This window comes from Squalius cephalus, assembly GCF_949319135.1.
Source record: "Squalius cephalus genome assembly, chromosome: 10".
NCBI lineage: Eukaryota > Metazoa > Chordata > Actinopteri > Cypriniformes > Leuciscidae > Squalius > Squalius cephalus.
Window position 1 is genome coordinate 5,186,448 of NC_137131.1, and position 16,915 is coordinate 5,203,362.

The 16,915-nt window shown below is 35.9% G+C and overlaps 1 protein-coding gene across 16 annotated transcripts in view; it reads left to right on the forward strand.

Annotated features, from left to right (window-relative positions):
- Positions 1 to 16,915, forward strand: part of ptprt (protein tyrosine phosphatase receptor type T) — a 250,044-nt gene that overhangs the window by 216,058 nt on the left and 17,071 nt on the right. For 9 of the 16 annotated variants that reach the window (XM_079883826.1, XM_079883836.1, XM_079883837.1 and 6 more), the window contains 8 exons: positions 960 to 996; positions 2,707 to 2,804; positions 3,715 to 3,831; positions 5,959 to 6,113; positions 9,608 to 9,743; positions 12,386 to 12,535; positions 14,337 to 14,510; positions 16,163 to 16,303. In XM_079883826.1, the coding sequence (XP_079739952.1) occupies positions 960 to 996; positions 2,707 to 2,804; positions 3,715 to 3,831; positions 5,959 to 6,113; positions 9,608 to 9,743; positions 12,386 to 12,535; positions 14,337 to 14,510; positions 16,163 to 16,303 (1,008 nt within the window). The remainder of the gene's footprint in view (positions 1 to 959; positions 997 to 2,706; positions 2,805 to 3,714; positions 3,832 to 5,958; positions 6,114 to 9,607; positions 9,744 to 12,385; positions 12,536 to 14,336; positions 14,511 to 16,162; positions 16,304 to 16,915) is intronic. The other 7 variants (XM_079883834.1, XM_079883839.1, XM_079883832.1 and 4 more) reach the window with 1 other exon arrangement.

The following is a 16,915-nucleotide window of genomic DNA, read 5'->3' on the forward strand; positions in this document are numbered from 1 at the left end:
AATAGAAATGTTATTTTAAATTGTAAAAAATATTTCACAATATTACTGTTATTTACTGTGTTTTTTACTATGTGAGCATAAGATACTTACTTTCAAAAATATAAAATCTCACCAACCCCAAACTTTTGAATGGTGTTGTATATTCATATATCCAGATTTCTGGTACAGTATATGTTTGTTTCTTGTATATAAGTTGACTTAAACATCAAACGAGCTTAGTATATGCTGATAAAGAAATAATGATCTTCAAGTTTGAATATAGTATTAATGACCTTTAAAATGTGTCTTGCGTAACCACCTTAAAATGCCAGAACAGCTTCAGTCTTTGCTGTCAAAGAAGGGCTTAATAGATTAATGCATCATTTATGCGTTACGCTTCCGAGAGCCTCACTTACAACAAATAAAAGATACAGTGGATTTCTGCACTTAAACGCTCTTCTGAGTTGCTGCAAATGACTCTACGCTCCATGTCCACGGCTAGCGACATCTCGAATGAAAGTGCTTCCCTGGCTCCTCTAAATCCACTAACTTGATCTAAACACCATAAAGACACAGTCGATATGATTGTGATCATTACAAAAAGGAGAGTAAACATGTGCAGATATGCTTCAGTGCGAGGCTTCTCGCCCCACAGCAGCTATAATCAGGCCACCCAATCTTATTCCTGATAATAAAACAATTATGTTCTCCGTCGTACCACAGACCCAGTCGTAAACTGCAGCGATGCTTTAAAAGCTTGACAGGAGCAAAGCTACATTGGTTGCCAGTTTGTTTCACAGTGGTTAAAATGCTAATGAACCCAAGGCATCAGAAAGGTGAAATTATAATGTCTCATTGAGTGCTGAATTGGATTCAAACAAAGTCTTTATGCAAGTTCATTGTTGCATGTGGTTTGAGCAGGTAGAGAAATTAGTTTCATTTGAATAATTTTCATCTTCCTTTTTCATTCTGTTTCCCAGGGCTACCACAGACCAAGGCACTACATAGCCACACAAGGTAATTAACAAAACCAAGAGAACTCTTCTGACATGAACGCAATCTGCAAATCTATGTTGATATATCCAAAGTAAAAATATGATTAATTAGAACATCCTAGATTAAAGCATTCACTTATTTCCAACAGTCTGTACAGAGATGCGAACGAGCTGTTTAAAATGGACACGTCAAAGCGAACGTTCTTTCACTCTTCCATTTGTCCTGCTGTCGACAGACTCAAGTGCATGGAGTATTTTAGAAACTGAACGCGCATCTGTATACTGTATCCATTGTAGACAGCTTCAGTGATTATAATGTTTTCTATTTTCTTTTGACGTGACGCGACACAACGCTCACATCCAGTGGAGGCAAATGTCAGCCATTAAGCGACTGAATAACAGTGGGTGGGGCCTATGTTGCAATGATGTATGATTGATGAATGGATTTGTCAATGTCTTTCCCTGATGACAGTCAAATGCAAATGAATTTGCCCGTGTGATGTCACAGATCCCCAAATATCAAAACAAGCCGTTTTCAGAGCTTGATTAAATAAACTTTGTTTATAATGAGGAGGATGTTTGAATTGGTACAAAGACATCTTATTTGTCAAAAGATCAAGGCACATTTGATGTCTCATGACCCATTTAAAAGACTATAGCTGTGTCCCAATTCAGAGGCTGTATCCTTCGAGGGCCATGAAGGTCGGACTCAGCGTTGTTAAATGGGACGATTTAGCCTATGGAGAATTGTTCTTGTGGCCTAGCAACTGTGACAGCTGTCACTGATGAGTGGCAGTAACATTTGTACTGGACTTTTTTGAAAGTTATATTAAACTGTCTGAAAACAAAACAGGGTTCAAACTGTCAAAATATGTTCACCATGGTCCATTTCTATATAATAAAGAGTATAAATTATATATAATCTCATCTTAGTAAGATATGAGTCAATATTTGAGTAAGCTGAAACCCAATACTTGCGTTTAAAAGTGTAATTTGGCAATTTCTCTCAAAAACATCCTGTCGTCTCTGGCGCACAATGAATTCTGGGTTAGGCAAGGCTGCGAAGGATCCATCTGTGTTATCCTTCAACGCACTGGAAACAAAGGACGCATTTGAAGGAGCCATTGAATTGGGACAGCCTTCGCCGAGCCGCAGTGACGCAATCGGCCTTCGAAGGATGCAGCCTCTGAATTGGGACGCAGCTATTATGTTGGGTTTTGAATGCTTACTCTGCTTCTATTAGTTGTATTTAGTGTAAATTAAGTAAAATGTCACCCTAATTGAGATCCTTTTGTCATCTGTTTTTAATATTTCATATTTAAAAAGATATTGCCCACTTTAATAGTATCAGAGTAGGTAGTGTTTGTCAATGTAGCTTACTAGTTTAAGTATAGTTTAACTGGAGTTAGTGCATCTGCAACTAAAAAATGAGTTATTAAAATTAATTAGATTTTATAGTACAACTGTAAAAATGCAAATTACTAACTAGATTAGTTTTGAAGTAGCTTTCACTGTTAGTGTGCTGTATTCCACCATGCTGCTTAATTAACTTCAACTGTATTGGTCACCAGAAAGATCAACCCAGGATATACTAGCATGAACTACTGTTTCCCTCAGGGACTGTTTGTGAATCCATAAAGAAACATTGCATCTTATTTCTAGTTGATTTGTGAGTGTTGCGTGATCTTGGTGGTGGTTTGCTTCTAAATTTGTCCCTCCTCCTCTCTTGTAGGCCCCATGCAGGAGACCGTGAGGGATTTCTGGAGGATGATTTGGCAAGAGAATTCTGCCAGTATCGTCATGGTAACCAACCTGGTGGAAGTGGGCAGGGTAGGGTTCTTGTAATTATCTCTTTCCTTAATAAATATCACAGGATTAAGAATGTTATTTACAAAGTGCTCCTCCAATTGCTACACATTTAACTACGGTCTAGCAGTTAAACTGAGTGTGTCGACATTAAATACAACACGCAAATATATAAATCTGTGAGGTAGGTGCATGTTTGCGCAATGTAATTTAGAAGTAGCAGCAAGAAATCAATGCAAACGTGCAATATGTTTCTGTATCTCAAAGAATAAAGCATAGCAATCAATGTCAAAGTTGTGGGTTCCATCCCACAAAATATGGCACATTTAAACGGCAAACAAAAAAAGGTTGCTGCCTTGAATTTTTAAGTACAATCAACTTGGATGTTTAAGTCATTTTAAGGTAAATTACATGAAATGACAAAAAAAATTGTTAAAGCAATGTAAAAACATATGTTGTCATAACTTACTGATCATATATTTTTTTACAGTGTAGTTTGTGTGAATGATCTACCAATTATTGTAAATGCAAGCGGAAATCATATAGAAGGATGTTTCTGTATATACAAGGGGAACTTTAAACGAGTGAGTCAAGCATTTTGGAGGACATCCTAAAATGGAGCACAATTAGGTTCACAAGTCCTTCACAATATCCCCAACGAGAGCCATTTGATGTCACAATGAGTATAATTGAGCGGTGTTCAATGATTGGCTCCAGTGAACTCGGACCACAGGGGTTGTTCATTCAGAGATAACATCCTCTCTGACAGGTGGCCAATTACACCTCTCTGTGTTTTCAAATGTCATCAGGGACTTGTTTCTGCAAATGCCGACTTGACTTAGACCTTGCTGTAAAATAGAGTAATACCGAAACAAATTAAGATGCAGGTGTTGTGTTATAATGTGTACATGTGGGTGTCTATGTGTCCGTAAAGGTGAAATGTGTGCGGTATTGGCCTGACGAAACCGAGGTGTACGGAGACATCAAAGTGACGCTGATCGAAACGGAGCCTCTTGCAGAATATGTGATCAGGACTTTTACTGTTCAGAAGGTAAAAACCCATCCTCCATCTGTACTCCATACAAAAGAAATGTCTCTCAATTTGCTCAGAGGTTGCTCTTTCATTGCTCAGGTGTTCTCAGTTTATTTTAAACAAATGCTTCCCAAATGGAATTTTGCAAAATGGAAATTCTAGGGAGACTGTTTGATAATATAGTGCCTGTATGTAATTTAATATGCAATTTTATAGAAGAGAACAAAATAGATTATTTAAAAAGAAAATATTAGAATTTTATATATATATATATATATATATATATATAACCTTTTTTTTTTTTTATTAAAACTGCCAATGGGATAGGAAAAATCAACTTGATTCAAAATATGAAAACTCATACATTTTGTTCCGCAAGTACATTCAGAAATAAAAACTTTTCAGCACTCTCTGCATGCATCTCCTCATCCAGACTTATGTTCATCCATACCATATGAACCATCAGCTTGTGTTTAAGCTCATAATGCATCTCTCACTCAATCACTTTTATTGTTATTATTATACAGGAACAGCTTGATGTCAGATCTGCATAAATTGAAGAAAAAAAAAACCTAACCACGATGTTTTAACAAACAAACTTTACAAGATCTCAACAAAAGCCAACAGACAATATTTTGCAATGAAAGTAAATCGCAAAGAAAGCTCTTAGGAACGGTAGAGTTTTGTTGTTGAATGTTGTAATCCAAACAGAACAGATGTAGGGAAGCTTTGATAGTGGGTGAAATTAGTGTCTGAGAGTCGTTTTTGAGGGGGAGAGCGCGGTATGGAACAGCATGTCATCAGCAACTTTCTTAAATCACTCAATCCATCTGTCTCACGAGGCTGCTGCCTCTCAAACGCTTCCTCAACTTTGAAAAAGAGTTGTTAGGGTACATCCTCCTCTCAGCACATAGTTGTGCTTCATAATGAGTGTGAGCAGAAAATGACTAGAGATGTTTTCTGGATATCAAATGGGGACTTTTGCTTAAATCTCTGATTCTCAGATATTTCTCCAGAGAAAAATTTTCTCCCTCGAAATTTCTCTTTAAATCTAACGAAAACATGTCTGGGTCACATTGCATACCAAATAATAATAATTAATTGAAAAGTTATTTTATTAAGGATTTAAGTGTATTTCATATGTATAGACCTTTTTAAGTGTGTTTATACGTATATTATATTTTATAAATTGTAATTTGCATTAAGTTTTTTTTTTTTGCATTGTGTCATTATTTTAATGACAGTTAATAACATTTTTATAATTTTCTTGAAGTGAAATATTATTTATTTGTATTAATTTATTTATTTGGGGGGAGGAAAAATAACGCTAACTCATTCTTGAGTGTCCTTGTGTGTCTAGGTATGCAATTCATCCCCAAGTGTTGGACATTAGAGCGTCTTCTCTTTTTTTTTTTTCCGGCTTTCAGTACTTCTCGTCATCTATAGCAGCTCAGTTACGACTCTTCAGACACACACACTAATGCACACAAGCTGCATTTAACGGCTACATGGGTCCTCGCTTGGTGGTATCAGCACCTCCAGGCATGGATTACGCCGCTCTCAAACCCAAATTATAATTAAAAGCTTATCAGAGCATTAAGTGCTAGTAAGGAAGTAATGGGAAAAGGTTTCTACTGTAACACAACACTGTGTGTGGAAAAGCCTCAGCGCTCGCACAGATCGAACCACATGTGTACTGTTGTGCTGTGGTTCAAACACTGACCATGAGGCCCTGACTGACTTTTCAGCGCATTGTCTACTCTCATTTTGGGGAACTAAGTTACAGTGTCATATTGACGTCATGATACCTTAATTATAAGAGGGCTCAACTATAAATTTATTTTAATAAATTTATTTAATTTTTGAAATTTTATTTTTTTGTTTTTGTTTGTTTATTTATTTCTTTATCTATTTATTTCTTTATTTATTTATATATATATATATATTTTATTTATTTTTTTATTCCATATTGTTAAGCCTTGCTTGGCATTTACACTATATACACTGCAAAATATACCACATTTTTATTGACTTGCACTTATTGGGTGTCGTAATCCTACCCATCTTCCACCATTATCACATACCTGTTACCTTCAGTTGATGACACCTGTAGATATTAAGCTCACCACATGCTCTTGTTTGCAGAAGGGTCACCACGAGATCCGGGAAATCCGGCAGTTCCATTTCACCAGCTGGCCCGATCACGGCGTTCCCTGCTACGCCACAGGCCTGCTGGGCTTCATCCGCCAGGTCAAGTTCCTCAATCCTCCAGACGCAGGGCCCATCGCTGTGCACTGCAGGTGTGCTCTTATCTTGATTTTTATTTATTTTTTTATTTTTTTTTGTCACTTTTCTTACATACATTTACTGTAAGTTCAAAGTATGGTGTAAGGTTGGGCTAACAGTGTGATTATGAATGTACAACGAGAAATCCATTGATTATTTAAATTAGACATACACTCTGAGGCCTTTCAGTGGCTGCTACAAAAATCCAGTTATAATTTTAAATGAGTTAGGTTTGTTTAGGCTGATCTTCAAGGTGATGTCATAAACTGTCATTTTTATTATGGATTTCATTACATATAAAAAATAATTAATTAAAAAAATATATATATATATGTCTTGATAAAAATATACAAATGTCTTGTTTAAGTGTAAATTTAAGTACTAAAATGAGTAAATCTCAAAAAATGTACAATGAATTAAAGCAAGAAAGAAATATAAATGAAAACAAACTAATAAGAATGAAAAAGCACATTACACATTTCCTAAAACTTAAACTAAAATGAAAATATATTAAAAAAAGGTAATTCAAAATATTATATACTGTAATATAATAAGTACTACTGTAGTATATAAATTATATAAAAATAACATTGCCACCCACAAGTGTTTTCATTTTCTGGTAGATGATATTTTATTTGTGTTAAGCTTCCATGATGTTAAATAGCGCCTGACAAACATTGCTCTTCAGAAGGTCTTCTCCATCATTTACTGATAAACGAGAGTATGAGTACAGGATAGTTGTGTTTGTGTTGGACACAGATACTGCTGCTATTTTATTCCCATGAGTATTTAGTAAAAGATCAGAACAAAGTGGAACTGGTTTTAATGTGAAATTAGGTAAATTAATTGATTTCATTAACTGTATTTAATGAAACACATTTATTTTATCTCAAATGTTTGGCAGTCCAGAAGAACAGTCCTATTGATCCTATTCCTATCTGGAATAACTCAAATCATACATTCTTCCCTTAATACTGGTATTATTCCTTCATCCCTTAAAGTAGCAGCTATAACTCCCAAACTTAAGAAACCTGGTGCGGATCATAATTACCCAGAACATTTTCGACCCATTTCTAATTTACGTTTTCTTTCTAAATTATTGGTAAAAATGGTTGCTCGACAGGTACATGCTCATCTGACACAGAATAGCTTGTTTGATATAGCTTTTTTGTATTCATTTCTTTTTCTATTTATTGTTCATGTATCTTATTATTTGTAAGGTGTCCTTGAGTGTCTTGAAAGGCGCCCATAAATAAAATAAATTATTTATTATAACTAATTTTACATGTAACAGGAAAAGAACCCAGGGAGATTTTCACACATATTCATGAGCTGACACATTCACAAATGTTGGACGTTTCGGCACATGGATAGACACTCACCCATTAATCTGTCCGCAACATGGATGCATGGATAGATAGAAACGCAATTGTGGGGAGTAATTGGGAGCCGTTTGGGAAGAAGGTTTGGGAATGAAAGGTGACAGCAGGAGACTGTGAAGTGGCAGTGTAAATTTGCAGTCGGCCTTGCAATGCCGGAGACGAAGCAGATGTGACGAAGAAACTTCCAGAACAGATTAGCTCAAGTGTCAAGTGCTCCTGGTGCAGAGATTAAGATTTTGATTCAAGCAAGTTTTTCAGAACGTTACGCACCGTCTTTATTTCTGAGGAACACTAAAGGAGTTTTAGCAGAATGTCTTGGCTGCTCACAACAGGTTTGATGTCAATAATGAGGTATTTTGAGAACCAATAATGTTGGTCACTGTATTAAACCTGACCCAACAAACTGATGTGCCATATTTAACTCAACTCTACGAAAGTGCATTTAAAATGTAAGATTTACAGAGGGGAAGATTACCAGTGAATAATGTTACATTTTGGACTGTAACAAGAACCTGTCATATGACTTCTAAAGACTTATGAGTGATATGGACTACTGTTATGGTGCTTTAATGAAGCTCTGTTGTCATTTTTGCCGCTTGATAGTGTCTGTCATTTACTTAAACGTATGTGAAAGAGCAGCCAAGACATTCTACTAAACATCTCCTTTTGTGTTCCACTGAAGAAAGAAAGTCTTACAGATTTAAAACATGAGGCTGAGTAAATGACAGAACATTTTAGGTATTATTCCTTAAAAAGGAACACAAGCAAATAAATATTAAGTTTAGATTGATTGTGTAAAGATTTTTTGGCACATTGAACTAATGAACACTTTGTATCTTATGGCAATTCGGGGATGATAATAATAGTGAATGAGTGACTGAAGATGTGAGATGTAAAGGACATCCTCCCTGTCTCTTTCCCTCTCCGTCCCTTGCTTTCTTTCTGTCAGTTGTTTACCACTCGCACCATTAATCACTGTGAGTGACGGCCAATCTGTGGCACCGTGGAGCTGCTCTGTATTTGTGTGTGTGTGTGTGAGAGTCGTTTTGGAGTGACTGATAGCACATCTTCTGTCCAAATGCTCTCTCTCACACACAAGCATCTTGGTCTGCCAGAACCTTGTTTTCGTAACACCTAACATTTGGATCCTAGCAGAAATCTCCGCCTTATGAATGTGTTGTGTGTGTGTGGGTCAGGTTTCATCCATGTTGTGAGGACCGAATGTCCCCAGAAGCATAGTAAAATCTTAAATTGCGTAGATTGTGGAGACCAGCAGTTCCTGCGAGAAGAATGCTATAACATGCCTTTATGAAAAAAAAAAAATGCTAAATAATTTTCTGTAGGTTAGGTATAACATTATAATGTCTTTGTGTCACTTTTAATCAATTTAATGCATCCTTGCTGAATAAAAGTATTATTTTCTATGAAAAAATATCTTACTGATCCCATACTTTTGAACAATTGTGTGTGTGTATATAGTGTATATACACTTCCGGTTAAAAGTTTGGAAACATTAAGGTGTTTTAATGTTTTTGAAAGTAGTCTCTTAATCTCACCAAAGCTGTATTTATTTAATCAAAAATACAGTAAAAATAGTAATACTGTGAAATATTATTACTTATAATATTATTTAAATGAACTGGTTTTTGTTGTAATATATTTTAAAATGTAATTTATTCCTATGAAAGAAAGCTGAATTTTCAGCATCATTACCATTACTTCTAATATGCCGATTTGCTGCTCAAAAATCATTTCTTAGTATTATTAATGTTAAACACAGTTGTGCTGCTCAATATTTTTGTGGAAATTTTCATTGATAGAAAATAAAACCACAGTATTCAATGGAAAGTCTCCACCATGACATCAAACCAAATGCATTTTTGCTTTTCAGCTATAATAACAACGAATGAATTATTAAATTCATTTAGTTATTTATTAATACTGTCTTAATATTAATTTATATAGTTTATATAATTTAATATACATGTATTAAGTTGTCTTTTCATTTCATATTTTAAAATGAGAATTTATATCTGTCCTCTCCATCACGGTGTAGTCTACCATCAGACATGGAGCTGGTGGAAGGTTATCATGCAGAGAATCTCATCCTTCTGTAATTTCCGCAGTGCTGGAGCTGGAAGAACGGGCTGTTTCATTGCAGTGGACATTATGTTGGACATGGCAGAGAGTGAGGGTGTTGTGGACATCTTCAACTGCATCAGAGAGCTGCGCTCACAGAGAGTCAACATGGTCCAGACTGAGGTGAGCAGCCCTACAGCCCTGAACAACACCATGTATCTTACATGACCCTGTACAACTTCACCGCAGAGTTTGTCGTTCAGGCAGCCAGAATGTGTTTAGATACTCACTCATTGAATTATTTAATCATTTGCTAAATTAATAATTCGTTCACTTTCTTACTTATTCACTCACTAAACTCAGTCTCACTAATGCAGTCATTTACTATCCTGTGTCACTATTGTACTTTTCAGTCACCAGTGTTGGGGAAAGTTACTTTTAAAAGTAATGCGCAATTACAATATTGTGTTAATCCCAAATAAAGTAACTAATTACGTTACTTAGTTACTTTTTTAAAAAGTCAGCAGCAAACACATTGGATAATAAAGTGAGATTAAATACATACGTTTTAATACATTTATTAAATAAATTTAATAAATATACAGTATATTTTTGTAAGTTAACATATTTAATTATTGCAGGTTTGTGTAATATTCTCAGTTTGCATGTCACTGTTTTTATTCAGTTTGAGTGAGATGAGTGAATGCCTGCTCACATTTAGTACAGAACTACAATAATCCTCATGTTCACACAGCTCGCACAACGCCTCTGCATTTACTCCTGATTTATCTCAACATGAGGACAGGAGAGCTGCCAATCAATAAATGGGAAAACAAAGAAAGTTGTGGTACTTGTTTAAAAAAAAAGTGTTACTTAATGTGTTGCTTTCAACACTCAGTTGCAACCTCACTCGCTTACTCGCATAGCCTTTTATTAAGCTCTCCAGTCTGTGAAGATGATATTGAAGCCATCTATTTTCAACTTAAATCTTAGATAACCTTTCTTTTCCCTACATTAATCCACACACTATAACATCAAAACAGCCTGAAACATGAAATTGCCTTGACCATGACAGGCAGAATTTACTCAATAATGGAATTTAAATTCACGCCCCCTAGTGGTGGATGAAAATGAGTATTGCACTGTTTAAAAATGCAACAAAGCAATAATTATACACTGTAAGTATAAATTAATACATTTATTTATTAATTAATTTACTTTTCATATTTTGACACTAGTGTTAACTGTTTAAAAACTCTTTAAGCCTTGATTTTCAAACCTTCTTACTGTTGTACAAATTATTATTTAGGACAATTATTATAATTATTATTAGCCTATGTCTAATAACAAATGACTATTATTATAAATAATATAACATTTTGGATATATTTGATTACTTTTATTAATATAAAATGTACTATTATTATAAATCATTTATAATAATAAATTACTAAATCACATACTACATCAAATCAACAAGCTGTTTTATTCGCTCTATTCAAATATTACAGGTTTTTGCTGTGAGGACAGCATGCTTTTAAAGGGCTAACACTAAACACAGTGGCGGTGATAATGGCTTCTGGGAGGCACTTTGTGTCAGCCTGCAGCTCCATTCAAAGATAATCCTCCACAGACACAACACACTGCAATTAATCTTTTAAAAGGCTTTTTCCTCGTCTTTTGTCCTCAGACCTCTGCAGAAGTGCTCACCAGGTTATGGAGTAATAGGTACGAGAGGTCAGCTCAGCTTGACTGTAGCTTAGCGTGGATCAAAGGCCTACATTAGCATTCAAACCTTTAAGCCGGAGGCATTGTTGAGCTAAAATATGGATAATTCGGGCCAATATGTGGGGCTGGGGTTTAGGAAGGAGTTTAATATTAGCCCCCTTGATCTCATTTTTAAGGCAGCAGTTGAAGCAGTTTCGAGGGATGCTGCTGTCGCCGCAGGACTTTAGCATCAGAAGTTGCAATGCTTAAATCAATATAAAACGTCCCTGAGGCAGGAGTCCCCTTCAGAAAACTGCGGTTCATGCATCAATGTTCATGCACTGCTCCACACGAACGTTTGTGAGGGGTATCGACTCCATATTTCCCTGATGATTTGCAATGATGCTGTGCGGCATTCACTCTCAGCTCGAGTTTGGGCTTCTGAAACGTATGTGTTTGGATGTTCATGAATTATGTACACTGGCTGGTTTGAAGATGTAAAAGTTTAAATCAAACCCTTAATTATTTTAGAACTGTGATTATTGTTTTTATCATTAAAAAAGTAGTACTAAAATGCCAAAGGGAGGTTTTCTCATATGACCTACCAGCAGCTGCAGTCATTTAGAATCAGTGAGATAATTAAAAGTGCTTTCAAAATGGTTGACTTGTAAATCTAGAAGTTGCATTACTTTTTAAAACTGATTAAATAATATTCAAATATATTTGTAGCGCACACACATACTGTATGCATATGTAAACAGTAATATTGTGAAATATTATTACAATTTAAAACAACTCACAGCAGATAAACAACAAGGCAAACTAGAAAATGTTGGACACCAAGCACAAGACATGATTCATAAAACATAGTGCTTCCGTATCATACACACTAAGACACACACACCATGGTACTAAATTTCATAAGCACCGTGATATTAGCATCTCTTATTATTAAGACTGTACCAAGTGTTGATCTCTCTCTCTCTCTCTCTCTCTCTCTCTATCTCTCTCTCTCTCTCTCTCTCTCTCTCTCTCTCTCTCTCTCTCTCTCTCTCTCTCTCTCTCTCTCTCTCTCTCTCTCTCTCTCTCTCTCTCTCTCTCTCTCTCTCTCTCTGCAGGAGCAGTATGTGTTTGTGCATGATGCCATTCTGGAAGCGTGTTTGTGTGGGAACACGGCTATCCCAGTGTGCGAATTCAGAGCCATCTACTACAACATCAGCAGACTGGACCCTCAGACCAACTCCAGCCAGATCAAAGATGAGTTTCAGGTGAGAAATCCACACAAATGGACCACGATAAACCATTTCCACCAAAATAGCGTTGTTGTTTTATTTAGTTTTTTGTAGATACCTTCTTAGATGTGAAAATACTGTAGATACAACAAAATGCACCACACACAAAAAAGAAATATTTCAACATTATAAAAAATCTGAAATCGATTCTTACACCAGGAGATCTCTTTCGAATGTATTATTTTACAAAACATTGTATTATGATTTTACATGAATTAGTGCACTGTGTCTAAATTACAAATCTTATTTCTCACGGGTTGCTCTTTTGTAGACACAAATGAGACAATTGTAGACATACAGTAAAAGTACAGACCTAAAACATTATTGTGAATAGCGTAGCTCAGATCATTTGGTCTTATTATAATTTGACCAGAAATAATAGGAGTTCATATTGAGATCTCTCACCTTTGAGCAGTTGTAGCTATGAACAGTCTACAGCTATGTTTTTATCCAAAGTTGAGAATTTAACTTATGCACAAAATTGGAATACCACATGAAACCTTTTGCGCAGGCATTTGAGAATAGCCAAACCAACATTTGAGATGCTGTGCAATGAAATTGGCCTGCTAATTAGCCCAGCTATCTAATCACATCCTCTGTTGAGTTAAAGTCAGGTTTTGTTGCGCATCGAGCGATTAAATCATGCTTATATCTTCTTGTTGGATAAAAAAATGATCCACCCCAATTGAGAGTGCATAATTGTTTTTATGCACACTTTTAGAATTTATGCGCATCTTGGCTTCCCAGACAGCATTTTTTTATGCTATATCTTAAAATTTGCTTAAAAATACGTGGATGGAAACCTAGCTTGTGGAATTGTTTGAAATCTCCTCTGAAAGAACATCCGATTTCTCCGAATATTGTCCTGCATTTGTTCTCTATTCAATCTCATTACAATCTAGGAGGAACAATTGAGACACTGAAAAGATCTCATTTGTGATTTATCTTAAAAACGGTTGAAACATACGTGTTTTTAAAGATTCATGCTTCGTGTTCCTGCGGCTCTTAAACTATAATCAGTGAGCAGCCCACATGGAGGCCTAATTTACTGAATCCTCCAAGGTTTTTTGCTGTCGATTGGCAGTACTGTATTATGGCTGAAGCCCTCGCGGCTATTTCTAACAACTTTATCAAGCTCTCTGGTGTGATTTCAGCATGATTTCCCCTAAATTCGAAGTGCTTTTAAAAAAGTCAATCGGCAAAGCGTGGTGGTGTCCTTAATGCATTAGATGAGGCAGGTGAGTAAAGACAGTGACTCAGACGTCAGGGGAGAAAACGCTTTGTACGAGCCATTGGCGATCTGCAAGAGCCCCATAAAGCCCAGAGCTGAGCTGTTTCTTTTCATGGTGCCTTTATGTTTTGTATTCCCTGTGAAATGAGTGAGCTGCTGCCGTCTGAGGGGAAGCAAAGCTTCAGATCTGTGAGGCGTCTCATAAAATATGATGAATATGTTTCGATCTTTCTTTCCTCCCAGATCTTTCGTTCTCTATCTAGCGTTGCATCTTTCTCTCTTGTAAGCCATTTTTCACTGTCTGTCTCTCTTTCTCTCCATCTGCATCTCTTTCATTGTCTCTATGTTCTTCAGTATGTCTTGTACATAAGTAATGACTGACCTTCAGTTTACTAAAATATTTGCATTGGTTGTGGTTGGACCAGCGGTGCGAGTGGAATAGTTTGTTTTTTTACAAATGTACCATTTCTCTCCAAGTGAGCAGCTTTATGTTGAGAGCAATTTGTTTTTCTATGTTTTAAAGGTGTTTCATGTCTTCTTCCTCAGACTCTGAATATAGTGACACCGCGTGTTCGTCCGGAGGACTGCAGCGTTGGTCTGCTCCCGCGTAACCACGATAAGAACCGCAGCATGGACGTCCTCGCGGTAGACCGCTGCCTGCCTTTCCTCATTTCTGTTGATGGCGAGTCCAGCAATTACATCAATGCAGCGCTGATGGACGTAAGTTTCATTGCTTTGTTGTCTTGCATTGAACTTTAAAGGGGTAATATTTAAAAAAAAAAAAAAAATTCATTTTAGCAGTCATTATTTTGGTATTTATGACCATTTTACATCTTTTCTACATCACTGGAATAAATAGGCCTTAATAAATAATTTAATAAAATAAATATATTTTTCTTCTTTTTTTTTAAATTGATTGCAATTAAATCGTTGGCGGCTGCATTTGAACTATAGGTTACTTGTAATTTAAAATAGTTAAACTAGAGTCAAGCTATACTCTTTTTAAAAGGTAGTTAGCTATAAGCTACAAACAAGTAGCTAGCAACACTGAAGTTACATAAAAGACGATATATAACTTTCCAATGATGCAATTCATAATGTAATCAGAGCAATAGTTTTTTGGCACAAAAACAATGAGGGTTTTTTGAGCGAATAAACTCATTTAAGATCATCAAACTTGAACTGATACATTTACACTATATACTACTTAAAAGCTACATATTTAAAATACCTCAAATGCCATTGGACCTTGAATAGTTTAGTCATTTTTGGATTGGTTTATTTAAAGACTAAACAAACAAATAAACTAGAATGAATCAGATGTTTCAAATGCAAGAGCATTTAGGACGAGCTAAATTACTAGAAGGAATCTAGAGTTTCTTGCATTCATTTTAGTTTGCATTGTTTCATCCTTCAGTTTTATAGTCACAGGTGTGAATATTTAAGAACGTCGTATTTTGCCGCTCCGTGTCGATAAATAGTTTATTTGGACTATAGTCTCGTTTACACCAAGGAACGAAAACTATAACGATAAAGATTGACTTCTGAAAATTGTTCTAAGTATAAAAGAATAGCAGACTTCACACCACAACTATAACGGATATCATTGGAATCACTCTCACAATTCTTTTTTTCTAGCTCATGAATGATAATAACATTGACAGCCAATCAGAATCCATCCTGATTTAAAGAGCTCAAACCTTTAAAGCTGTCGACGACAAATTTGCAGATCACACTTATTATAAACAGAACGTTATTATCCGCTGGTGCTGACGCTAATATACTTACCTTTATATACTGTACTTATAACAGATATATAATTTTATAGTATTTTAAAGTAAATAACTAAAACACTTTATATTACATCACTTCTCATAGTGCGCTCTGATAAATCCCAGGTAAGCGGAGCAGAACGCCCAGGAGATCACACAGTGACAATCTCACAAACAAGCCAATTTAACAAGTACAAGATTAGATCACATCTCCGTAATCTCCACACATAGATCATTATCACACTCGTACCATAAAGAAGCATCTTCATGCGGCGTCCAAAAAGGATAATCAAGGCAGAAGACACGCACCTCAGATAAAGAACAACAAGATGAAAAAAAGAAGATAAGCAGCAAATGAATTGAACGGCCAACCCGTGGTAGGAAGAGTGTGTGTGTTTGTCTCAAAACTGAGCCTCGGCAGTCCATGTCAATGAATCCCCTGGCAAGGTTATCACTCAGTCTCTGTGTTTCCTGTCCCTCTGCAGGTCTCCATTTAGTTTTGGTCATTACACATGTGAGGCACGTTGGGATGTGTTGGGGCCAGGCACATCTTCAGTGCTGGAAGGAAGAGTTAACTTGTTCTCTTATTGATTGCTCTAGAGCCACAAACAGCCGGCAGCCTTCATCGTAACACAGCACCCTCTGCCCAACACCGTGGCCGACTTCTGGAGGCTAGTGTTCGACTACAACTGCTCCACCATTGTGATGCTGAATGAAATGGACGCTGCGCAGGTATGTGAGGTACTTGACCCTCGCCTCCATTTGTTATCTATTGCACTTCTTAAGGTGGACGATAGGGTTCGTTTTCCTCATATTGTTAGATTGCTTTTTTTTTTGGATGATTCTCAATCTAATAAGAGGGCTAATCCAAAATTGCAGTCTAAAACAATAGCTGTTTGTGCATACATTAATATAATAAATTAAATATAATATAAAAAATATACACTACTGTTCAACAGATTTTTTGCTTTTATTCAGAAAGGATGCATTAAATTGATCAAAACTGACAGTAAAGACATTTATAACATTACAGAATGTTTATGTTTCAAATAAATGCTGTTCTCTTGAACTTCCTATTCATCAAAGAATCCTGAAAAACTGGTTTCTACAAAAATATTAACCATGACAACTGTTTTCAACATTGATAATAATCAGAAATGTTTCTTGAGCAGCAAATCATCATATTAGAATGATTTCTGAAGGATCATGTGACACTAAGTAATGATCACGGGAATAAATTTAATTTTAAAGGATAATTCCGGTATTTAGCACTTTGAGTCTCTTTTCTGGTTTGTTTTGGATGAACTAGAGTGGTGGACACAGAAATTTTGACGATGGGTCCTGTCTCGACTT